The following is a 26,276-nucleotide window of genomic DNA, read 5'->3' as shown; positions in this document are numbered from 1 at the left end:
AAAAGGTTTGTAAATTATCTAAAGAACAGGTGCAAAAACAAAAGTATGTTTCCAATTGATTATGTGCAACAGCGATTAATATATGTATGTTTATGAAGAGCAATTGGACGACACGTTTTAGCATCATCAAAACGTTTACTGTCGAAGTATTGATAATGCGTTTTAGCATCAATGCCCGAAATGCTATGCGTATTAGTGGCTTTAGGTATTGTATGTACTAGCTCTATCTATAAATCCACCATTATGTTCGTAACTCATCTATGTATGTACTTTTACCCGAATAAAAATTTGAATTTGAATCATCAGAATGCATAAGTGTTAATATTATTTATAATAAATTAAACATTAATCACAGAAGGTTAAAGCAGCAGTGGGTGCTACCGAGGATGACTCCTGTAGCATGGAGATGTTTGCTTAACTGTGATGACATACCAACATAAACAGTACAGTACATACTATATGAATAATATAACAAATGGACACGTTGGCTTAATATTTTTTTTTTTTACTTTTTATTATCATGACTTTACTATATTCATTTTTTTCTAGCTGATTAAGAAACTTTCCCACTTTCATGGGATGGGGAGGGCCCCCCTCCCCTCATCCCATGAAAGTGGTTAACGGTTATGATAACAATTGCATGAATAAAACTATTTCACAAAGTCTTCTTAAACTTTTGAGGATACAGTACTTTTTATACACGAACACGACCATATAAATTTTATACCGGTTGATATCTGTAAATGCGTGATGGCCATTTCCCATCAAAATTTTAATTAAAATTTAACAATTTATCCAAATCATGAAAAGCAGCAGGAGGGAAGGAGGGCAGAAGAGAAGAGGGACAAAAAGGAGAGAATGAGAGGTTAGGAGAGGAAAAAATTAAAATTTTAGAAAAATAAAAAGAGGTTCTGGTATTCTAGACAACCTCTCAGCTAAGGAGAGATAATAGACGGCCCCACAGTTTGCCGAGCAAGATTCCATTGCATGCAGAGTAGAAATAGACAATCTGAAAATAAAGTGTACCTCCTGCTAGGAGAATAGATAAAGTGAACATGTCATGGAATGAGACAATGCAAAAAGCTGGAAAAAAATTCCTGACAAAGAATGTACCAAAACAGTTTTGTTACGTGGAAGGCGATCACCTAGCAAGAAAAAAAGTATATACAAGGGTAAGAAACAAGTACAGTACAGGTTTTAATGGTTTGTGAAAGAGTTTAGTAAATGACATGAAAATAACTATACACCTAGTTTAATGAAGCAGCAGGGTGCTGCAATGGACAATTTGCTAGTGGGTGGTACACTGGTTCCCTGTAATAATGTGGATTCTTTAAAAATATTTTTTTTATGAATGATCAATGTTATTTTATAACTTTACTTCAGCCATGAAAGTGGGAAATCAAATAATGAAAATAATCCATTAAAGATAGTTGTATTACTAACCTAGTGTTGTTAATGCCACAGATATTAGTTGAATATTGTCAGAAAAAGGTATCTGAGGTATGCTCTGAATAAATCGTGGTACATAAAAGTTGTCGGTCTCGGCAACTGTTTCGGCTACCGAGGAATACGCATGAAGTACAGCTTCCAAATATCTCCAATCACTGGGATCAGTCTGCATTTTCACTACAGCATCTTTAAGATGAACTTCTAAGTGGCTCAACATGTCTCCTCTTAATACATAGTAGGCATACATCTGCAACCAAATGTAAATAATTACATTACATTTTATAATAAAGTATATACAGCTAATGGTAATATTAAATGTAACTAGTTTTATATAAAAGTCTTCACACATTCACAGTAATCTCAAATTCCAAAATAACAGCAATATATCAAGTGATTGACACAAAGTCACTACAAAAAGATCATAGCAGTACCTGCCAAGTCCGAGTCATGAAGCACCAAGCATGTGTTCAGATACTGTACTTCATTTTGTTTTAGCATCTCTAATGTTTAAACTACATTACATGTATATTCAGCCCAGGATAACATTGATCACCCCTCACATGTAACGCTATCCTAAATCACAAAAACTCACGTAAGTATCACAGATGTCTTGTCGGTAACAACGAAACATTTCCTTCTCTTCTGAAGTTAGAGCACTATCAGGTGGCAATAAAGATTTTTGGATAAAAGTGTCCACCAGTTTCAGGTACACAGGCTGGAAAAGTGTCAACAGTTCGGCCTGCTGCTCTCCCTCGAAGGTCATAATATCATCCTGAGAAAACAAAGAATTGTGAACAAGAGCAATGTTGCAATTCAAACATCCTACCTCTGACTTATCTATTACATTACCGAACAGTATTTCCAAACTGGAAATGCTGGACCATTATTTTGGAAACTATCCTTTCAAAAGGTTAATAGAGTAGAGTGAAAGTGGAAACAAGCAAAATACACCAGAGACCTGTATTACTATTTGTGTGAAATAGATTTACATTGTTAATTACCAATCTACTAATCGACTTATTTTTTATTTAAGTTATTTAATGTAGTTATCAGGAGATAGTGCTAAGCCATTATGACTATATAGCACTTGGAATGGATAAGGACTTGGGATAGGACAAAGGAAAGGAATGGTGCCAAAACACTTGAACAGTTGGAAATTGAGCACACACCTACAAGAAGCGAGACCATCACTACTGTTCAATCCAAGTGATTGAACCTGCACTTTTATTCAAGCCAATTGCAATTCCGGTTACGTCTTATGGAAGTATAGGCAAGCTGAGGTTCCAATTCATGCCATATCTCCCAATAATTTACAGATAGAATGTTAAATACACATTATGCTACCCATGAGCCCAATGTTCAGTAAACAAAGATACCAATATAACTTAAATTGATACAACATAGCCTTGGTAACTAATATTTAAACCAGAACAATATTACTGAAGGAGAAATGTCTCGCCAGAGAAAGCACCCACTTGGCCAAGTTCCCCACCCGGCACGAGGCCAAGTACCAAGTCCCAGCACCTAGCCAAGTGTCAAGTCCCAGGGCCTGGCCAAGATCAGGGGCCAGATTCATGAAGCAGCAATGCAAGTACTTATGCACGTGTTCAAAAAATTCAAAATATTTATTCAGGTAAAAGTACATACACAGTAGACAAGTTACAAACTGTTGAATTTATAGATAGAGCTAGTACGTATAATACCTAAAGCCACTAATACGCAAGCGTTTCGAGCGAGTCCCTTTCCTCAATCTTTGACGGCTTTGGTTACATTTATTTACAAGCATGAAAACTTACCATTTAACAATTGTTATTGTTATAAACAGCCTCCTGGTGCTTCGGGGCTCATTAACCGTTTAATAGTTGTAAACAAAGCTGCCAAAGATTGAGAAAAGATGAACAGGTTCCCAAGTGCATGCATAACAGCTTCCTGAATCTGGCCCCAAGTTATTAGGAATAACCAGTATTTTGCATGAACTACAGTATGTACAATGAAAGAGGCATTTTAATAAAACCTTGCCAGATGATGATGTTTCAGCCCTTCTCCCACCCCTAATATCCATTTGGAAGGTGATATTGCCTTCCCCCAGTGTTCATCTAACATTTACTAAAGGAGAACCTACTTGTGATAGTACAATAATGAAGCACATAATTGTTATACCAATTTACTTCGTAGAGTATGAAAAGAAAACGTACAACTATAATGCACAGAATGACATCAGTTTTCAAATGTTGTATGGTGCACAAATGCCAAATGCTAGAGCCAAAAATCAATGAAGCATGAAAGACAAAGTGAAGTCTCTTCAGCTGACCAGTGTGGATATGTTAAGCCGTAATGAATATGCAAACTCTTAGGCCAGTACAACTGTGCAGCTTAACATCACTATGGCAATGTAGCATGTATTTTTTTTAACACGACTAACTCGTAGAAAATAGAATTTGAAAATTATTTAATTCTCTTCTTAGTTGGAATATGTAAAATAAACATTACTCTGCAATAGAGTGTACCAGGTGTACTCTAAGAAGACTGGTATTAAGAAAAAGAGAGAGTCCTTGTATAAACTAACCTGAATGGTAAACCATACAGCAAAAGGAATGTTAGAGGTAGTCTCATCTGTGGGGTATTGTCCAGGAGTGGCTGCACACTGGAGGAGGAGAGCAACCACTTGCACCACTGTTGCCTGGTGCTCAGCTTGCAGTGCACATTGTAGAAGTAACCGGGAATGACACTCAACCACCGAGGTAAAAAGACTGTACACCAACGATGCCGTGTTCTGTGGAAAAACAAAAGCAAATTTATTTTATTACCAATGAAACAAGATGCTGCAGTAATCACTGGCAGATGAAGCCTCTGTGTCCCATGCCACATTACAGTACATCTCCTCAATGTGTGTGTTATGAAATAAAAGAAATTTGCACATGTGCACATTGAAGCTGTGTAACCCCTCACATATTGTAGGGTAGCTGCATAAATGTTGATGTATCTAAACGTGTTAAACAAAAAGTAACCGACACGTTACTTTTATGTGATTAGTAAAGTACCGTATAGAGGAAGCAACCAGTACGACACCGACATGCCACAGTAAAATTGCGTATATACTTCAAATTAATGGCTATGTTTATTTAATATCCATTGGCCGCCAATGCAGTCTGTCCTGCCTATAGTACGAGCAAGTTAAACTCGATAAATAATGCTCAACACCTTTACAACTTTAAATGATCACATCACACCTGTCCACTCCATTATACATCAATAACCCACTGCACATTATCAAGTTTGATAGTCCATGCAGTGCCACATCAAGGTTAAAGAATTGGTTGTGATGCCAAAATTATCACTAGGTTAAAACTTGGTGATGGTTGAGTAAATGACATTGTTAATGTCTACAAATTTCTTGGTCGTAAATATCATTTAAAAATTCTTTAATTTAAGTTTAAACTTAAAATTAAAAGTTTAAATGTATATCAATGCATTAAATATAAATTGTGTATAAATAAATCTAGAAAAAGAATATACATGTGTGAATAGGGCTCAACTATACACCTCTTTTGAAAAGGTACCATGCTGAAGCAAGCAAACTAAAACCCCAACGACAAAATAAAAAAACAAAATAAAATAGCCCGACCAAAATTAAGCATTGAAGACAATAAAAAACAGTAGGACTAAGTGAAATGAGGCCAAAGAAAACCCCCTTCCCCCCCCCCCAAATATGTCAAGCATTTAACCACTGGGGACCAACCTCCCACAAGGTCACAAACTTAGAACTAAAAAAGGAAACACGAGACGAACAGAATATATGGGCCCAATTGGGAAATTAAGTCTGGAATCCTAAAATCTAGATTTACCTGTAAGCAAATCAAAGTAAAATTAAGAAGGTAAAGGAAAAGTCTCCCTGGGATTTCTGGACGGCAAAACCCTCGGGCCAGAAAACCAAGAGGCTAGCCTCATCAAACAGCTCATCATCATAAAAAAAAAATGACCATCCTCCAGAGAAGGAAGCTGAAGTGGGTCTTGTTGACTGACACGGCAATAAATGCTAAACAGTGTTGCAGAAGTAAACATTCAGAGGTTGCTTTAGAAAGTATTTTTTATAATTTTCCATCTATTCAGAAAGAACTTTGTACTCCCATATACAAGAAAAACGGGATAAAAGAAACGGGGGAGGAAAAAATATTCTACAAAACAAAATTATCTATCATTTACACAATTTATCAAACAAATGCACACACAGGTGATTCATGCTTACTTCATCATTAGCATGTTGCGCTTCTTCCAATACAGGAGTTAGACCAAGCATCTGCGTAACAAAATCCATCACCGTGTTGGGAATGTTGTAAGTACCAACGTCCGTCACTGCTGTCCGTATGGCATCCATCACAGGCTATAATTTTAAACAATTTATACAACATGCACATACTGTAATTTAGAATTCCTAGAATATTAGAATATCAAACCATATATTACCATATTGCTGGACAGTGTCAAATATCACTCACTTCACATAGAAGGGCATAATTGGAGTAAGGTATGAGAGCCACTAGTAGGTCCCTTGTTTCGGAGAGAGGAAGGGAGAGCTTGAGCCATGCATTTAAAGTCTTGAGTACCACCTCCTTAATCACATTGCTAACCTGTCCAGCCTGCATCACTTGGGAGATCAGGCTCAAGACTAAAACAAAAAACAAGTGTTGAAAGTACATAATTCAGACAAATCATTCTCTACATATCTTATGTAATAACATCCAAGTAACAACAATACTCTACTGATGGAAATACGGTAATAATATCGACACTTACAAATACACTTCAATATTTTCAGCACTAGTGCAAACAGAGCCTGCCATACATACTCCTATAGGCCAGCTCTTAATTTTCATATTTTTAAATATCAATACAAAAGAAGAGAGATCTACCAATGTCACACTCTTACCCGACTGATGACTATTTCTGATGGAACCCGTTATGATCTGTTTGTCTTTACTGTTTATACTCATGGCTTCTTGCATAGATTCAAGCTGTGGTAAAAAAAGGAAAACATCCTGTAGACACATGTTTAATCATTAGATTAACACACACACATTAAATGATGAATAGCAGTGAATTTTTTTTTTTTTACATGACTATTCACAAGCATCAGAGTACAACTTGTCTTATGAAGTGGCAAGGAGCAGCTATGGATGTCTCCTGGAGAGTGGTGGTGACCATTTATCCACGATGCTAAACAGTACAGGATGGCGAACGACAAATGAGCATTTTGGAGTTTATAAAGAAACTTTTTTTTTATTATAGTATCGCCATTTATCTCTAGGCTAGTGCAACCCCTGCCCTTGACAGCAAGATATGGGATAAAGATGATATAGACCGAACTCAAAATGAATTGCAGATCAAGTTAAATTAATCAAAACAGGAAAATCAAATATGGGCAATCAAAGAAGACATTCCCATACTCTCTATAAGGGGTTTAAAACTAGGGTACACATACCAGTGTGATCTAAAACAACGCAAATCAGTTTTCCACATTAAAGCCTGTAACAACTCTTCCCCGAGGATAGGACAACTGCAAGCTAGGCAGCAATGTGCCCTAGTTCTGGGAGATTTTTTTTTAATTTGCTTGTACAAGTTGAATGCAGTATCTAAATGCTGGTGTGACAGAGTGTGGGTGGTTGAGTATGTATATACTGTATATGAGGGTGACTAGGTGTGTGTGTGTGTATGTGTAGTAGTACGAGTGAGGTATAGGTGTAGTTGGGTGTATAGTTGGTGGGTGGTGGTGGTGGTGGTTTGGTATTGTTGGGGCATGGTTAAGCATCGAGTTTGGATGGAGCAAAGTTCTAGGGCCCTGCCTCCTAATTATAGTCTATATGTATCTACAGTACATTATATGTATATAATGTGCTGACTAGTATATGCATATACTAGTCAGCATGCAGAAGATATGATGGCTGAATAACATGGCTGAAAATATACATGATGACCAAATCACACATCGGAAAGAGAAACAACGACGTTTCAGTCCGCCTGGACCATTATTAAGTCGTGTGATCATCAATTCTTACTATTAGAAGCAGCAGGAAAGTTATTTCTTAGAGGAGTGCATAGCTGGTACTGTAATGCATCCTAAACAATCATCCATTTATTGCTAACCAAGGTGTGTGTGGGGTAATACCAGTGTAACTGCCCTGAACTTTCCATGCAACTTTAAACCACTTCATTTACTATCCCGATATATTTGTAATTATGAGCCACGTCTAAACCAAATCAAGACCTAGGTGAAGTACTTATATTTAATAATACAACCAGTATGTAATACTCACTTCCTCAGGTATCACAGTAAGTATACTAAACAACAGATTTAGTGCTGTAGATGGTTCTATGCCCGATACTGTTCCTGGGTCAAACATGGTTATAATATCTTGTATGGCCGTCGTCCAATCCGATTGAATTGTGTGGATAACATACGCTCCTAACTGAAATGGTAGATACATTTCACTTACCCTACTACAGTAAATATTTGGCAAAAAATACATACAGGGTGTATACCACATGGTATATAGCATAAAACCACAGCATTATGCACAGAATTCAGGGTAAATTAACATCCTAAATTAACACTTATTTAAATTAAAAACAAACAAATCTCCACTATGCACAATAAATGTATATTGTATTCATAGACAATGCTTTAATTTAAAGCTTAATACAGTAGTTTCCATGTGGACACCCTGTATATCTATAGATTGTACACTACACTTTGGGGATTGTTTCAGCATTATTATTATTCAGTTTTTCATTATTTTATCAATCAAAGATAAACATATACAGTAGTCATCATGCTTACAGATTTAACTAGTCTATTGAGGATCACTTTAGAATTACTATATTGTGCAATAAGGTTTAAAATCTTTATTTTAAGCGGTTCATAATCTTCTTTTAGAACTTCATGCCAGTATCTTGACACCTTCATATATACAGTGTTCCCAGCAAAAAACTGCACTTCTTCAGGCTGAAAAAAGATATTGCAATCAACAACACAAAATTTATACAGTATAATTGTTTGTATTTATGCCATTCAAAAACAATATGGAAACGTACCTAATGCCAGGTATATCTTGTATTACAAATATTAGGAAATACCACATACAGCATTCTTAAAAATACAGCTATGAAACTCTGTGAAACATTTAGTTTTAAACTGTATTTACTGTATAGTGTAAATGTTTTGTGCAATATGAACATGCAGATGGAGAAATCTATAATGGAAATTAGTTGGTCATGTTAATGGGTTGCTGGTATGGGTTGGTGACAGTTCAAAAATATGTGGTGTACCCAACCTTCCCTGTTCTGCCCAATTTCTGTCAACCTTTTCCAGAATTCTATCAGGTTCACCAGGCAGGATTTGCCATCAGTGAATCCAAACTTGTATTCCATAATACAGGCCCTTTACTTTAAATGCTACTATTTTTGTCAACATCTGCACAAGTGAATGCCACCCATACATTGATGGGTTAGGGTAGGATGCAGGATTGGTTATACTGTACACAGGGAATACATCAAGACACAGCCAACTGAGAAAACTGGTAAATGATCCCGAAAAAACTGGGATATGGACGGCCCACCTGAATAAAACAATGAATGGAATCACCAAGACTGCTGTAAGCAGTAACAGCAGACTCTGCAGCACTAGGCTTTAATCTGAGTGAGCTTTCTTTCACCGTGACTTAAATAACAAAGAAACAAGACAAACAATTCTCGGAAATACCCTTTGACCAGGACGACCATCCTGAACAAAGCAACAGGTGGGCAAGTGGCAAGGCTTAAAGAATCTCAATATTTTAGTGCTCAGTCCCCATCCCTGCCTGCTAAAGATGGGTACTGCCAAAAACCTAACCACAAGGCATAAGCCCACAAACGGGCAGCTGCTTCAGGAGTCACCAAAATCAAAGACCACATACAACTCCCATTATTCTTTCATGGTATAAAGAAAACCTTGGAGTCAACAAAAGACATGTCAGAAGAAAGATGACCAGAGACAAAAATAGACGTCACAGAAAATGGCATGCCACAAAATTCAGGATGTAAACTAGTTATCCAAAACCTCATATGGTTAAAATATTAGGTAAACAAACCTTCCGGATGCCTGGGACCACCTACTACAGGCTGACAGGCCTGCTACGGTGTTCGCCAATTCTCAATATTAAATGGTCAACTTCAGGTACAATCCAGGTTAGAAGGATGGCCACACAAGAAGTATAGTCAGCTAGTCTTCACCAAAGCTCTAAACATACGACACACAGTGGTAAAAATAACTTAAGCTTGGTATACTGGGTTCAGCACATGGCCACCCAACCAAACTGTTGTGGAAATAGTGGGCAAATACTTTATAAAACTGCTGCAAAGGGTTCAACTGGAGGCCAAATCTCTATAGTGTAATCACACCACAGTGCAAACCCATTGCAAAAGGAGGACAAACTACCAGAGTTGTGCTAATAGTCTCAAGAAATCAAGGAAAGGCATGCCCTGAAATAAATTAAAAGCAGACTGGTATAAACAGACGCATGCTATGTAAGCACGAAGTCTGTAAAGTGAATCGTAAAATACACCTTGTGCCAAGCCTGAACCCAGCTCATCAGCATAAGGAAAATCACATTCAACTTATCTGAGCAATAGGTTTCTGCCATAACTGGGTGGTCTCAAGTGATAGGCATATTACACACTGGCCTCCCTTCCCTGGCTCTGGTATATGCTAGATGTTTCATCTGGTGATGGCAAGGTTCGTTGGGTTGTCTCGTTAGGTTTACAGCAAGTCTTGGCAACTCGCTTTAAACCTAACAAAATTATCAAAGTCTCCCCAGCGTCACTTTAAGAGTTTTGAGGGATTTCAAGGGTTTGTGTGTGTTTTAGCGAGCAGTTACATTATGGAGGATTGAGATATACTCCCACTAAGCTCCCTGGCCTATTAACAGCTGGGACAAGATCATTTCTCAAGATACTAGTAGTTTTTATTCTTGAGAAGGATATAACAAGATCAGTGCATAAAGCTAGAAGAGCAATAGAGGGTGAATGACCCATAAATGACAAAGTGGAGGTGTTGCAAATCCAATCCTTCCTTACCCTCTACTAAATCGATCCCTAGTCACAGGAAGGTAACCAAGTTTTTCAACTGCCGAGTGTCATATTATTGTACTGCACAGTACTTTCCATGCTCACTGAAAGATGTGTTAAATATTTTCAGTTTTTTAGTGTCCTTCACTAAATTAATTTCCATGGTGAAAGTTAACAAAATGTACGGTAATTTTAGTGTTACTAGAACAGTAATAACAATTGAAATGTACATTACTCATACCTTTCTTGGATCCAATAGTGGCCAGGCAAAGGTCCAGGAGTGGCGAGAGTGTTGGGCTTGCATTAACCAGGCATTAAGTCCACTCTTGGACACAGGGTCCCGATAAAACTCCACCACAGCCTGCTCCACCTGCTCGGCTGACACCTCCATCTTACTGCTAAGACGGAGAAAAAAATGCTTATTTGCTACAAAAACAGCATTCATTTAATTTATTGCTATAAAACCAATGCTTAATAAACATTATTTTTTTTTAGTTCAAATACTGTACAGTACTCTACAGTACACGATTTCTATACCCTCTTGGATGGTTGCCAGTCATTGGCCACCTTAAATAAAAACTTGCATCTAATTTTTTTAACTAAAAATTAATGAACTCTTTGAATATACTATAGGTACCTGTATATTGAACAAAATATCTAAAAGTAAGAAAAAGATTTGGAACATTTGTGTTTTCCGACTTTTTATTTTCCCTAATTTTTTTTATTGTTTTTACACTGCAATATCGATACCATGCATTTAAAATTATCCCACTATAAAAACTCCATGGCTGATCTATTTTTTTTTTTTTTTGTGGAATGCCGACAAACACACATTTGTTTTAAGTTTTGACTAAGCCAGCTGAACTTTTAAAATACTATAGCAGTAAGCAGACTTTGCCTACCAAGGTAATATGATAACCTATTTCCAACTCACTACAAGCCTATACTAACCAACCTAATCAAATTAGTAAAAGTGTAGCTACTGTAATAGGAAAAAGTTAGAAATTAGGAAACGCCTTATGATATTATAGTACTATGAATATTGGATATTTGCATCACATCAGGAAACAAGTTTCTTTCACAAGAATAATTTTAAAATTATTTAAATGATAAATCTTTACCTAACCTAAGGATTGTGGGTATGTTCCTCACATTCATAAAATGGATCATATCAATAAAAGACCACTGTTCTCACAGGAGTGATTAAGGAATTGTCTGAATAATGAACCTACTACCAAACATCAGTATTGTGGTTATGCTGGATACAGGTTCATGGAGTGCTGCACTATTTGGACAACAGAACTTGTAATGTACAGATAAAACGATGATAATTTGTGTATCTTGTATCTAAATAGTTTAGCATCCCATGAGCCAATATCCAAATAGTGCAGCACTCCACAAGTAGCCCATGTATTCAACATTTTCAGTCCTTTTATTAACTTGGTTAGCCAATTATCTGGCTCTAGGCCAAGTAATGGATTTGTTAAGCTCATTCAACCCTTTTCATAGGTTAGGCTAGGTCCAGGTTCATTATTCAGAAAATTATCTAATTACTCCTACAAAAGCACAATGTTTTCTGATGTAGTCCAAACTCTAAAAGATGCACAAAACACTTGTGTTGTATAAAGGATTATGATGGGGTGCTATACTATTTACTGTATATACAGGCCAATGGCATTTAGGATAACTAGGATAAAAATATTGCTATGGTTTATATAGTTTTAGTTACACTATTCTGTAGCACAGTACTCTACAGGCTTGTATCCAAAAAAGCAATGTTTAATAAGCCTATTTAAAACAGTGTCCCAACAAAGGTCCCGGTAGTAGTCGGGTTCATTCTAGACTCGCAATCGAGTATTCCAGGTTCAAATCACGAGCAGGATGGAAATGGTTGGGGGCTTTTCTTATCACTTAATGCACCTGTTCACCTAGCAGCAAATAGGTACCCAGGAGTCAGCTTGTTGTGAGGTTGCATTCTGGGGAGGGTTAGTAATTCTACCTTGGGAGAAGGGGGGGGAGGACCTCGATACAATCCTAACATGCATTATATGTATACTCTGGCTGACTGTCCCCCAACAATTATTATTACCCTATATCCAAAGAGCACAATTCCACATGGTGCTGAATCTAGCCTATCCTCAATTCTAAGGGTTAGGTAAGAGTTAATTATTCAGACGCACATTGTTAGTTCTGAGAGAGCCGTTATCTCTCTACTATGGCCCCACTCAAGAACATTGCATGGAACACCACCAAAGTTATGCCACATCTACAACATAGTTTTCCTTCACAGGTGGTCAGCCCACATTGTCAGAGTTCACTTTCACACACAGGACTGCACTACATGGGCCAAGCAGGTTGTACAACTTTTGATGTACACTATGTACATATAGCAGTCCACATTTTCATAATGCACTAGGCCTATCAGTAGTTCTCACGACTCACTGCATGTACTAGCTCACTTCAAATGCCAAAACTTTATTATACGATCCATAATGAAGAATGAATTAAAAAGGTAAACAACCACACTTTAAAGAAATTTGAGGCACCCACCTATATAAGGGTCTTCCAAATCTACAATGACATTGTCAACGTAATTCTGGCTTTCACCACACTCATTTCAGACGTTCTCTTTAAATTCAGGCAAAGAGGAACCCCAAGCGACGCACTAAACTCCCCACAAAGCTCACCCCGAGGTGCACATATCGTCACACGGCAGAAACCGTTCCAGCTCTGGCTAGCTCAGGAGGGGGTCCCATCTGTGCTCACCCCTCACACACGCCCTACCACCACATATCTCCCATGGCAGCACATTCAAACCCCACTTCCTGTGTGCTCATTGGCCTGTCTGCGTGTTGGCACGGGCGTAACAAGCCCCACGAACACGCCACAACTCACAAAAAAATGCTTCTATTCCATCCCGGCCGATGTTTCTGTTTACTTTCTTCGATGCTGCTCGTGGAGTAACTGGTTTGATGGTTCTCTCCTGGAAACCCCCGAGTGTTGACCCATCATTTATATCTCTCTCGCTCTACCCGTCTACTCAATATCACTCGCTCTATTAACAAACTCTTATTGTCATGCCGAATCCACAACTCAAGAGGAGAGAGAGAGGGGGAGATGCGTGGTGTTAATTATTGGGTAAATTGGTTGATGGTACCACCTGTGAACCCGGCTGGGGATTATAGCAGGCAGCGAGAGGGCGTCAAGTACACTTTAGGGCAGCTTTATAACTCCGCTCTGCCTAATGGGTTTAGTACTGGCCCTTAACTAGAGAGGGTGGTTGTACTGTCGGGAAAGGTGGTGTGGATGCTCCTCCTTTCACGTTTGCCACGCAGATTATCTTACATTTAACAGTATAATTTTAGAAGGCTCTGGTTCACATACAGTCGTGAAGCTATCCTTAAAAGTTCATGCAAGCCGTGTCATGGTATGTTGTTAACCCGAATTATGTGTTAAGATTGGATAAAATGCATTTGTGTGTATAGGGATGGAAAGGAAGCGAGTGCGGATGAGGGATTGAATATCGAGGGAGCTATACGAAGAAGAATTAAGAGGGAGGCTTACGGGCTATTCATGCCCATGCCACCTCTTGGGTGACAATCTCCAATCAATCAATCTATCAAGAGGGAACCAGATTTAATCCAGAGTGGATTTAAGGAGCCAGAGAGTATATTCAAGGAGCCAGAGAGAAAAGGGATAATTGAGAGGGGACGTAGCGCCGATCAATAAATACTGCATAACCGTCTCAGCGTATTACATACTCACCCCCACCCCTACAGACAAAAAATAGTGTTAAAGGGGAATTCAGGGCAGAAATAATGAATTAAGAAATTAGTAAAGGATATAAATATTAAGGAGGTACGACGAAGAGAGACAGGGAGCTATGGAGGTGAAGACCGGAGCGAGCTTGCACAACCTTCCCTTATAATTTTATATGCAGGTAATATTACACACGTTCCCATTGTTCATCTGTAAGCGGCCCTGAATTTAGTGCGAGCCCTCATACTAAATTCCGAGCCATTCACAGTTGAACCTCCGAGGAAAAGTCACATTCGGTTCATACAACGAACACATACTTCAGATAGAACTCCAGTAGTCATGTATTTGGGATCATCATTTGGGACATCTTCAAGAGGAAACTTGATTGTTTCCTCCAATGAGTGCCGGACCAACCGGGCTGTGGTGGGTATGTGGGCCTGCGGGCCACTCTAAGCAACAGCCTAGTGGACCAAACTCTCCCAAAGTCAGGCCGGGCTTGGGGAGTAGAACTACTCCCAGAACCCCATTAAGTAGGTATCAAGCAGGATCACCCACTCGGGTCAAACCTCAGAAAAAGGTCGTAAAAAAAAAATGCTGAGAAACCGGAGAGATAAACAAATGAACTAGCAGAGTTCAAATCGTTGTCCATAACTCGGGTCAGGACACAGCGTCACTCCACGCTACAATACAGCTCCACATCAAAAGGATCAAAGCTGGAAGCAAAGCTAATTAACAGATATACAAAACAACTCAGGCTAGCTGATAAAAATCGAGCTGCTTTACTGACAACAGCGACGCAACTGAACACCTATTCATTGTTAAAAAAAAAATCGTTTGGACCCTATACGACAACTACAATTAAGCACAAGCAGCAAGAAGCGTCAGAAGCGGTCGCAGTTTCAGTTTGTATTATGTAACAGGAGTAAATACCGGTTTAAAAGTCCCTCCACACCCCCCCCCATCCCCCAGTCCCACAAGAGGGGGTCATTACAGCCGGTTAAGTGGACTAGCTCCACCCAGGACACGGAGGCACGCGTGGTGATGTATGTTGATGTGGCTGTTGTTGAGGGGAAGCGTGTGTGATGAGTGGGACTGGTGGGGGAGATAAGAGCAGATAACTGCTGGGTGGGGAATATACTGCATCACTGCTTACTGGAGATACTGATTAGGGCAACTGGTGGGGGTGGAGGGGGAGAAACGTTAACTGGAGAGGCAAATTCGTGGGTAAAAGTGATAATAAATACGAGTTACTGGTATATAAGGTAAGGAAGATGACTGTGGTACACCGATTAGTGATCCTCCGAATGGATTGGATGAGGATAACTGATAAATGAAGGAAGTAAGACAGGTCCGATACGAGAGAGATACAAATTCGATGAGAGATAATTGGGGAGGTTGTGGAGTGACGTAGGTGATGCGAGGGAAGCTGAGGGGAGAACAGCTGTTGGGGGATGATGAATAGGAGGGGGACTGATGAGATAAATGGCGACTTTTGGGTGAGCGAGATGAGGGAGGCTAGTGGGAGAGGAATCTGGTAAGGGGGAGACTGATGGATGAGGGTGGTTATGAGAGAGAATAGTGGGAACAAGGATAGGTAGAAGCGATTGGTTACTGCACTTTTTTTTTAATGCACCCAGTACCCATCCTGCGAGTGGTAGTGACAAAGGCTACAGAGGCACGTAATGGACTCAATAACACAACCCAAAGATTTAAATGAACAAATCCACAAGGGCCGTGATGAGGATTCGAACCTACGATTTATATAGCTAAGTAAGTTACTGTCTTGATAAACTAGTTACACAGTTTAAAGTCTATCAATCAACTGGGTTTTTGTAGCCTAATGGGTTCAAAAACTCTTACCAAAATACACTAAGCTAAGCATTTTACATATGTGGTGAGTGAGTGGCTTGGCAAGAATGTGCCACTTAAATCATCAACGTGTGTACTTGCACAACCCATTGTATCGTCTTGTACATATATAAATAAATACTTGTACTTGCTTATCGAGCAGCCGCACCCACCCAGAAAACAGCGACGGAAAGTTTACAATTATGTCCACAGTGCCTACGGTGAATCGACTTGATAATGGTCCAGGACGGACCGAACGTCTTCGTCGTCTCATCTTCTGGTGTGTGGTTTCAGCCCGTTCTCCAAACAAAGATCCAAAAGTGATTCCATCCACCCGCCAAACCCCCTGTTTATGAATGAAAAGCTGTTTACACACGACTCACAACTGCTGACGTTCGAACATATCCGGAACAAGTGCTTCACTGACGAATTTTGTTCGAATCGCAACGCTATAAATGCTTCACCCACGTACTACAAATACAAATAATCGCCAACAGAACCTAAACACCTAACCTAACCTATCCTATGCCTATATATACACAATATGCCATTATAATATTAATTTATACTTGAGAAAATTCCCGTTTTGAATGAACAGCATTGTAAAATTTATGAATGCGTCTGTGGGGTCGACCGCTGAATGTAATGGACTTGAGTCGAGGCGGTTTAGTCCTCACCTACAGTGAACACACTTGCAATATTTGGTTAAGAATTAGTGTAGTATATAATTTAAAATTATACACACAATTCTTTCATTTTTGTGATATAATTATCTAAATACCTTTATTATCAAACGCTGGAGTGAATATTTTGATGTTTGTCGATGTGGGGCACTTACCTATCAGTGACTATGGGAAATATATTAATAAACTGCCATCGAAATAATTGTAACTCCTATTTCCGATAAATATCAGTTTTCTTGTCAGTGACAGATATACGTTCATTCAGAGACAACTCTATAACCAATGTTCCAGCAATGTGTAAATATTTCATTCAAAATTATCTGCTGCCAGAAATTTTAGCCAAATATCCCCAGTTTGCTAACTGTAGGTGGTAACTAAGTGACTGTAGCCTATCCACCGCTGCCCACTTGATGGGGGGGGGGGGGTGCAAGACAAACATATCAATTGTGACACTAGCTCTCCACATATGTCAGTTGCTTAATTTAGAAACTGTACTTACGGTCGATCTCGAACCCATTTATGATGTGACGACTTTTACTGAATTTTGTAACTAGCTCATCAAGATTGTAACAAGTTCAAGTAAGTTTATTGAGACAAGAAAAAAAGCATCTCAAAAGAGAGAGTAGCTTAGGCTATTTCTACCCCCAAGATTGTAACTTGGCTAAATGAATTGTGGAGTTCAGTCCCTGAGCCCATTATGTGCCTCTGTAACCCTTTCCACTACCGCCCACAAGAAGGGTATGGGGTGCATAATAAATGAACTACACTTGTCAAGAGGTCAACCCATCCTATTACTTTCTATAATTTTTTCCAGAAAAATTTTGAACCAGAGTATTGTCTCGAGGTGTTTACGCCTTCGGTGTAGAGGCGATTTCGCGGGTTTATTATCCTATGATTATAAACAAAATCCCTATTCCATTCCTCTATTGTATTTTCGTAATTAACTATAAAATAGAGAGCACTTTATTAAATGAAGAAAATTGTGATATGTACGTATATATATTTATTTATTCTAATATATAAAAAATGTATGTTACTGGCTAAGGCTGGAGGCTAGACGCTTGCGGCTAGCATCACTAAACTTTGCAGGTTGACTGGACTGATTGATGAAGATTAAGCCACCCAAGAGGTGACACGGACATGAATAGCCCGTAAGGCTGGTGGATTTTAGGGAAATGCTCATAGGGGAGGGTAGCGAGCGGTCCCCCATGCCAAATCAACCCCCTCCCCCCTCCTATTCTTCGATATCAATTTCCAACCTCGCTAAATACCATACTCTTAAAATTCATCCATCATAAGATTTTCTACACGATTAAATATCGGAAGCCTCCGGAATTTATATACTGATCAGATGTACAGGCGCCCGGGGTGACAAGATGTATAGTAAAGACTTACAGTATTCAAGTTCAAGTATGTTTTTTGAGACAAGAAAAAATACATCTCAAAGGGATAGAGTAGCTTAGGCTATTTCTACCCTCCCTTACAGTATTGATCGTGTGTAGCGCTAGTGGTTTCATTAATGAGTTACTCGGTCTTAAATTTCCACTAGAACTATGTGCTTCATTATCTAATTCATGAAATGTATAGCAAGTCTGACGTAATTTTGGTTTAACTGTTGCGTGTCGAAAACCACTGGATTAAATATTAAGCTTTCAAAACCTCCATCACAAGGCTACACTCCACGTACGTGTTTTAATAAGAGATTCTCAATGTGTATAGAAAATGAAGCTGAACAAAATGTCAAGCCATAAGGTATTTAGTTTTAGAAAAGCCTAAAAATAGTTACACAATTTGATAAAATCGAGTTAATTTCCGTATTTATTCCCAATTTATTGCTCGTACCGAAACCGGATTATCGACCACCAAGTATGGATATAATTCACACTCGGGCTGAAGAGCCAGTACTGGAACAAGGTAGTCTTTTATGCGCCTTATCGATGATACATTAATCTGACGAGCAAATCCCGTGATCCATATATAGTGCTTATTCACATGCTACAGAATCTTTAAGCCAAACGCACGAAGCTAAAGCATGCCCAGGAAGATTAATTTCTCGCAATAGGTATAGTTAAGCGGAACAGGGGCGTCATGTGAACCTCAGACTTCTGATCTTTTAAACATTTGTGTATGTGTTCAGACGGGTGCAGGAAATGCGTGGAGTGACTGGCGTGTGGTAAAGGTCGTTCAGCACGAGGGGTGACATTTGACATCGGCCATGGAGTGCAGCGTTAAAGAAGCGGCTTTATAGGAGGCAACACGGAGATAAGACCAGACACGAACTCGGTTCAGCAGTAGATTGTAAATTTCAAGTTACGAAAGTTTAATTAAAGTTACATGTTCGCGCCCCGAACATGTTATTGGTAGATTCATAAGATACGTTAATACGTTTCTTCCATAGTTATCAACCCATGTGAATCATAAATTCACATGATATGAATATTTATACTTTAGTATAAAATAGAATTTATCTAGGGAGGCCCTTAACAAATCAAATAAGCACAATATTAAACACACACACAGTAAGGAATGTAAGGAATCTTTCAGAACTTTGCATACCAAATATGTCGACCAATCCTGGAATATGCGGCTCCAGCATGGAGTCCATATCTAGTCAAGCATAAGACTAAACTGGAAAAGGTTTAAAGGTTTGCCACCAGACTAGTACCCGAACTGAGGGGTATGAGCTACGAGAATTAAACCTCACGTCACTGGAAGACAGGAGAGTTAGGGGGGACATGATCACCACATACAAGAATTTCAGAGGAATTGATAGGGTAGATAAAGACAGACTATTTACCACAAGGGGCACACGCACTAGGGGACACAGGTGGAAATTGAATGCCCAAATGAGCCATAGAGACGTTAGAAAGAGTGTTTTCAGTGTCAGAATAGTAGACAAATGGAATGCATTAGGAAGTGATGTGGTGGAGGCTGACTCCATACACAGCTTCAAGTGTAGATATGATAGAGCCCAGTAGGCTCAGGAACCTGTACATTAGTTGACAGTTGAGAGGCGGGACCAAAGAGCCACAGCTCCAACCCCGCAAGCACAATTAGTAAGTACAATTAGGTAACTACACACACAGTTGAATAACCTAGGGAACCTCTGTGCTTGCTCTTCAATGTTTAACACTATAATGTTATATAAGGTGATTCTGTTAAATACCCTATCTAGCTATTTGTGGGGGAAGATTTGAGGAAGCAGTTCAGCATACAGTACCAAAACATCGCTTGGACTCTGCCACCTGTTTATTTTCGTGGAAGGAGATACAGTGCGACGTGCTTAGATGGTAGTACTGTAGTCTGAATTCATTGTGTAACAATAACCAATATATACTTGTGTACTAATATTTGTATACAACTGCAGCTAATATTTTATATAACTATAAAATAAAAGAACGGACTGCTCTTCAACAATTTAGCAGATAATTTGCATTGCCTCGTTTTCTGAACGATATACATTATCAACTGAATATTGCGTATGGCTGTATACAAGCAATTCACGGTATTAACCAGCGTGTGGATTGAGAGGTTTAATATCTCAACATTACATCCCAAGGTTCATGAATATATCGCCAAAAATAATCAAGAGGGGTGGGGGGCCGAGTAGGTTGTAGTGGAGAATGACACGTACGGTTTTCCTGTTACGCCATGCTATCAGACAGTGGATCACTCATAATTATGCTGCTAGGGTAAGCAGCTGCACCATAAATAACAATGCTGTGTCTAGATGAACCCAGTCTGTGGACGAGCAGCTGCTGTTCGATAAGGTGTGAAGATGACTGCCTTTCTAATAGAGAAGAGTAATAATTATCAAAGACGTCGCCAAGAGTAGAAACCCGAATCTTAAAAGACTTTAATGTGTGACAAAAGGAGGAGAAAGCTGTTGAAAGAATCGCTATATAGGTGTGTCACACAAGACAATCCATATACCGTTGTGGCTCAAGCTGAAAACCTTAGCCAACTGATAAAAGGTATTGCTGCCTCGAAGGGCAAGCAAGTTGTTTGCAGGACTGATTATTTGAAGGAAACGTAATGTTTATTCTCCTTTTAGTCGCTATTAACCTACCCTGGCTTCGCTTCCTGGAGAGACCACGCCAGACCGACAACCAGAGAGCAACTCCACTGTCCCGAAACTGATGTATGCTTATTACTAGTCGCTCGGACTTGCATAATTTTCTCTCGCATTTTTAAATGAACACTGCATGGCGAAAACTAAGAAATCGCCCTTCCTTAAGCACATTACCGGGAAGTAATTATCAAAGAAGGCACGAAGTCGGCACCAACATTACTGGGAAGCAATCCAATAACAACTGCTTAGTACAACCCAGCAGTGCTCTCATGCAATGCTGTGTGTATATGCTGCCGAAGGTGACCACAATAACGATGGTGACTTTGTGACATCCTCCTGACTGTGCTAATACTTCAAAACATGCTAGGCTTCGTGCCGGGCCCACAAATACCCAGCCTATCATAAAAAGAAAAAGGCGGTTGGGGTTCGCAGTCAAATACTAACAATAACAATTCTACACAAGTCAGTATATGGACCTAGTCCACCTGGCTATGATCTAAGCTGTAACTCAAAATGTGCTTCGTTCACCTTCAGCCTGTAGTGGCAACTCTCCTTAAATCAACCTAAGGAAAATACCTTACCTAACATAGACCTAACTACACACAAACCTTCAATATTAATTTTCATTTCAGAAGAAAACGTTATTATACTGTATGGAAGATTCATCCTGACAGCTGTCTAATTTTTTTAAAGATTTTGCCCCGAGGGGCGAGTTTATTGGGCAGCGCCACTCATCTTGTGAGTGGATATACCGCCATAGCAGCATGTACAACACTCCCCAAAAGGAAGAAAACCCGCTGGGTTGTTCATCCTGTCACTTGTACCCAGACACAGCTGGGACTTGACAGCTGTCTGCTGAATTAATACAAAAACACTCCGCACAGTCAAAACGAAGTCAATATTTGACATTGTTTTGGCTGGAAGATGTTTTGCAAACACCACAGAACAATGATGAGATCAAATTTACGCTACCATGGAAAAACATTTAAATCATTTGCCGTAACAAAGTTCTTACTAAATTCTGCATATAAATTTAAAATCATTCACGCCCATGTACCTTAAATTTAACCACTTATGACTTGCGAAATGCAATATCACCAAAAACATGTAATGGACGCAAGACCAGCATTTATTTTGCCATTTCATATGTTTCCAAGTGTCAGGGAAGAGAGGAAGTCTGCTAGGCTTTGTCATCCTAGGACCTAGGCTATGTCATCCTAGGACCTAGGCTATGTCATCCTAGGACCTAGGCTATCTACTGACCTTCCCAGGTATGCAATTCTTTACAGTTGCACAACTCCCGGGTATCCACAATTGCTGTTAAACAAATGCAACATGTGTGAGGTGACGTGGGTAGACGTCGCGAATTGAACTCTACACAATCATTTGCAAGCAGACTGCGCTACAGAACCCAACTTGCTCTAGCCATGACGGACCCCACACAAATCTCTTGCTTCATAATATTCATGTTGCATCTAATGATAATGTGGCAATAACACTACTGTGCCATCTGGTATTCTAGACAAGCCAAACGAGCAAGTGGAACTCTTAAATATCGACAAGCTCTCTTCCCATATTGGTATGGTGCGTGTAGAGCACCGACAAGCCTGCACGAGAAGCACCGACAAGATTGCACGGGTGCACGAAGAGCACCGACATTCGTATACCTTTTTGAATCTGTGAGAAAGGCAAGAACCCGCCATTCGATATGGTAGATGAAAGTGATTTGCACTGAAGCCTATTGGCCATATTGGGATGGATTTTAATCTGCTTGAAGTGTTAGGAAACAAGGTGCCATAAACAGCTTGCGTCTCCAGTTTTGATACGAAAGCCAATTTCTATCACATATTTGGTGTTGGGAATTGCACAACACCGTTGCACACACACAAGACGAATGCTGATAAACATTGCAGAGATATTCAGCACATGTTTACCATCACAAAGAAGCGGTAATCACTGGAAGGTCTACGTATTTATAAATCCAGTCCTGCCATCAACATTCAATACACGGCTATATAACGAGGACAAATTATACAGACCACAAATCAGCTAACTGAGCACCACAGTATAATAGCACCATCGCACCAACAGGCTATGAGACAAGGGGTCAAGATGTTACGACAGTTATCATGTGCTGCCCGTCTGGTAGGGTGCCTTATTAAGCCCTCATAACCTATCTTCCGCTAGGTGGTACACAATCGTGCAAGCTCACAGGACTGAAAGAATACGAAAGGTTGGGAAAAATCCAGTTTTTGTCCCCCCCCCCTCCGGGTGTTTACGTGTTTATACATAAATGTCCAAAGATGAGAAAATGTAGAAAGTAAATTTTTTCAATCCCGCTATGAATAGCATCGATATATTTTTTTGTGCGAGTCTGGTACCTATAATCCAGCCACTCAAAAGAGGAAAGTGACTTCCCACTCGGGCTATTGTCTATTATTTCATCAAATCGAATATACAGCGCACCAGTTGCGCGATGCTATTTGTGTAAAAGGAAGTAATGTATGTGCTTTTTCTCTCAGAATGTTTGGTAATATGTTTATTGTTTGTGATGTGTGTATGTATGTATTAACACGATGTACTGACCGGGGTGAGAATAGCTTGAGCTACCTCATCCCTTTGTGTGTATTTTACCTCAATAAACTTATTTCAATTTTCAGTTGCGCGACTCCAGTATACGAGTCGCATCGTACACAAAGACAGTTCGCCAACGGATGGAACTTGCACTACTAGATGCAAAAGGGAACAGGCCCAAACGTGTCCCCTGGCCCGAGAATCTAACTCTGGCTCCATTCCACTTGTGAACCGTCTACACAGGCTCGTTAGGCTTGATCATGTCTGCTTGTATGTGATAGACAAACACGCGAGACGGATATATATTTACAAAACATACAAAATCAACTTCCTGCAGCTGCTTCTGCGTTAGGTTGAGTTAGGATTAAGGCCTATCAACCCCGGGGGAGGTTAGGCTACCGAAATAACTTACAACCAGCAAGTATACTTAATCCAGGACTAAAGCACGCTTTCAGTGTAAGGTACACATACCAAGTAGCAGCATACACCTCTCAGTATATCCCCTGAGAGTACGTCTAACTACTGGAGATGCATTAAAATCTACTATACACTTGTATAACTGACCCGTAGCGCAGTGATTTGTGAAGCTGGCTCACAAACTGATTGGTCTTGGGTTCGATTCCCCGACAGGGCGATACGTACAGCTACCATTCCCTTACACACGATTCCTCCGTTTACTCGGCAGTAAATACAGAAGCTAAAACACTGTCGTGGACGGCATCCTGAGGAAGGTCAGCCGTTGACTTAGGCGATACAACTAGGTTAGATGACCTCTATTAGCCTAGCAGGCTTCCTGTGCCCCCCCAGCAGTGGAAAACTGTGGCTTCGTTCTTTACTTGCAATCGGGGATCCCGGTTGGGCACATCTGTCAGGACCACATACAAGCCTACGGTATATATTATATTATGAATATATTAGTCGGCTTCCTGTCCTCGACAAAGCGAATTATCTAGTGTCAAAATAAACTTCATAGTAATTGACGAACAATATGTAAGTGAGAGGGAAATATAGAAGTCGAAAATCCAAACAAACTATGACAAGACCTCGAGAAAATTTATATTATATCAACTACGATATATCAACTATTATATTATATTACATATTCCATATTATATATAATTACTCTAAAAATTTCAGACTCGCCCCTTTTACCCTTTGTTACAGGGTTACAATTACAGGATATCAGATTTTGCGATAAAATTCACGGGGATGCTAATTCATCAAACAAAAAAAAATGAATATATCTGGGAATGGGCGAGGCAATTTTTTAATTTTTCGGTGATTGAGTGCTCCATCGAGCATAGCGTAGACCTCAGACTGTTCCCGTAGACAAAAGTATGGTACCAAAATAGCCACCAGGACTACACTTGGCCTTTAATAGAAAATGCCATCACGAATTTACTATAGCGCTTTACGTTGAAACGTCAGATGATGACATTCTTTATATATTCTCAAGAAAGACGGTATATTTATTTATATACAAGAAGGTACATTGGGTTTGTGAGAATACATAGCATAGTATTTACAATCTTGTAAAGCCACTAGTACGCGCAGCGTTTCGGGCAGGACGCCGTTCGTATAAGCAAAGAGCAACAGTTAATTGATAAACTGACACTCCCCCTATTACAAATAGCTATCAGCTTACTCGGGAAAAGTGGGAAAATGGAGAAAGAAAATGAAAATAGATGGGAACAGCGAGAGGGAAGAGGTGGAAGCGACTGAGCCGAGGAGTGAAAGTGGAGCGAGTTGGCAAGAGTGCTGTTCTTGCCACCGCAATCACCTCAGAAAAGGAGAAAAACAAAACTCAAGACGAACAGGTTTTCTGCCAAGTTGAACACATAATTGCATGAGAATAAGATTCGCAATGTGACTGGTTCACGCGATCACCCATCCAGTAAATGACCTTTACCTGTCACCTACGAGCAATATGAAATATGTAATAATTATTAGCTATTTAATCCATTTAAGGTCTCGCCGTAACCAATCTAATTATTATCGAGTCGAGTGCAAAACTATCCACGCGATCTCTTTCCTTATCAGGTATATATATGAAAAAATCTAAACCTCTTACAATCTAATAGGCTGTACTTAGCATGCCTCAAACTGATTTCTGTACGATGCCTTTATTAGCAACGTTAACAGCGCAGAGCCTGACTGACTTGGATGAACGACAAGCACGTGGATACAGCACCTCTTGTATACCTCATGGTAAACTAATAGCAGAACAAATATGAAATATATACGTAGCCTCATTTATGGCGTCCTAAACCAAAATTACGTTATTATTTGTCATATTTCTGATATTTTGGAGAGTGGGTTTGTGTGTGTGTGTTTACTAGTTGTGTTTTTGCGGGGGTTGAGCTTTGCTCTTTCGGCCCGCCTCTCAACTGTCAATCAACTGTTTACTAACTTTTTTTTTTCCCCACACCACACACACACCCCAGGAAGCAGCCCGTGACAGCTGACTAACTCCCAGGTACCTATTTACTGCTAGGTAACAGGGGCACTTAGGGTGAAAGAAACTTTGCCCATTTGTTTCTGCCTCGTGCGGGAATCGAACCCGCGCCACAGAATTACGAGTCCTGCGCGCTATCCACCAGGCTACGAGGCCCCACGTACGCGTGTGTGTGTGTGGCGTGTGTGTGTGTGGCGTGTGTGTGTGTGGCGTGTGTGTGTGTGGCGTGTGTGTGTGTGGCGTGTGTGTGTGTGGCGTGTGTGTGTGTGTGGCGTGTGTGTGTGTGTGGCGTGTGTGTGTGTGTGGCGTGTGTGTGTGTGTGGCGTGTGTGTGTGTG

At 39.7% G+C, this 26,276-nt stretch overlaps 1 protein-coding gene across 6 annotated transcripts in view; it reads right to left on the bottom strand.

Moving 5' to 3' along the window:
* Window positions 1-26,276, bottom strand: part of LOC138373304 (importin-13-like) — a 113,900-nt gene that overhangs the window by 28,612 nt on the left and 59,012 nt on the right. For 2 of the 6 annotated variants that reach the window (XR_011231142.1, XM_069339461.1), the window contains exons 2-10: window positions 10,790-10,946; window positions 8,285-8,449; window positions 7,761-7,913; window positions 6,377-6,461; window positions 5,946-6,115; window positions 5,696-5,830; window positions 4,016-4,222; window positions 2,042-2,221; window positions 1,444-1,696 (exon numbers count right to left, since the gene is read on the bottom strand). Coding sequence is in view for 5 of the 6 variants with exons in the window: in XM_069339461.1 (XP_069195562.1) it covers window positions 1,444-1,696; window positions 2,042-2,221; window positions 4,016-4,222; window positions 5,696-5,830; window positions 5,946-6,115; window positions 6,377-6,461; window positions 7,761-7,913; window positions 8,285-8,449; window positions 10,790-10,946 (1,505 nt within the window). In the remaining variant the exon portion in view is untranslated. Of the gene's footprint in view, window positions 1-1,443; window positions 1,697-2,041; window positions 2,222-4,015; window positions 4,223-5,695; window positions 5,831-5,945; window positions 6,116-6,376; window positions 6,462-7,760; window positions 7,914-8,284; window positions 8,450-10,789; window positions 10,947-13,098; window positions 13,118-13,443; window positions 13,554-26,276 lie in introns of those variants that run through there. The other 4 variants (XM_069339463.1, XM_069339466.1, XM_069339465.1 and 1 more) reach the window with 4 other exon arrangements.

Source organism: Procambarus clarkii, chromosome 41 (genome assembly GCF_040958095.1).
Source record: "Procambarus clarkii isolate CNS0578487 chromosome 41, FALCON_Pclarkii_2.0, whole genome shotgun sequence".
In the NCBI taxonomy this organism is placed as follows: Eukaryota; Metazoa; Arthropoda; class Malacostraca; order Decapoda; family Cambaridae; genus Procambarus; species Procambarus clarkii.
This window is presented reverse-complemented; position numbering and strand designations above follow the sequence as displayed.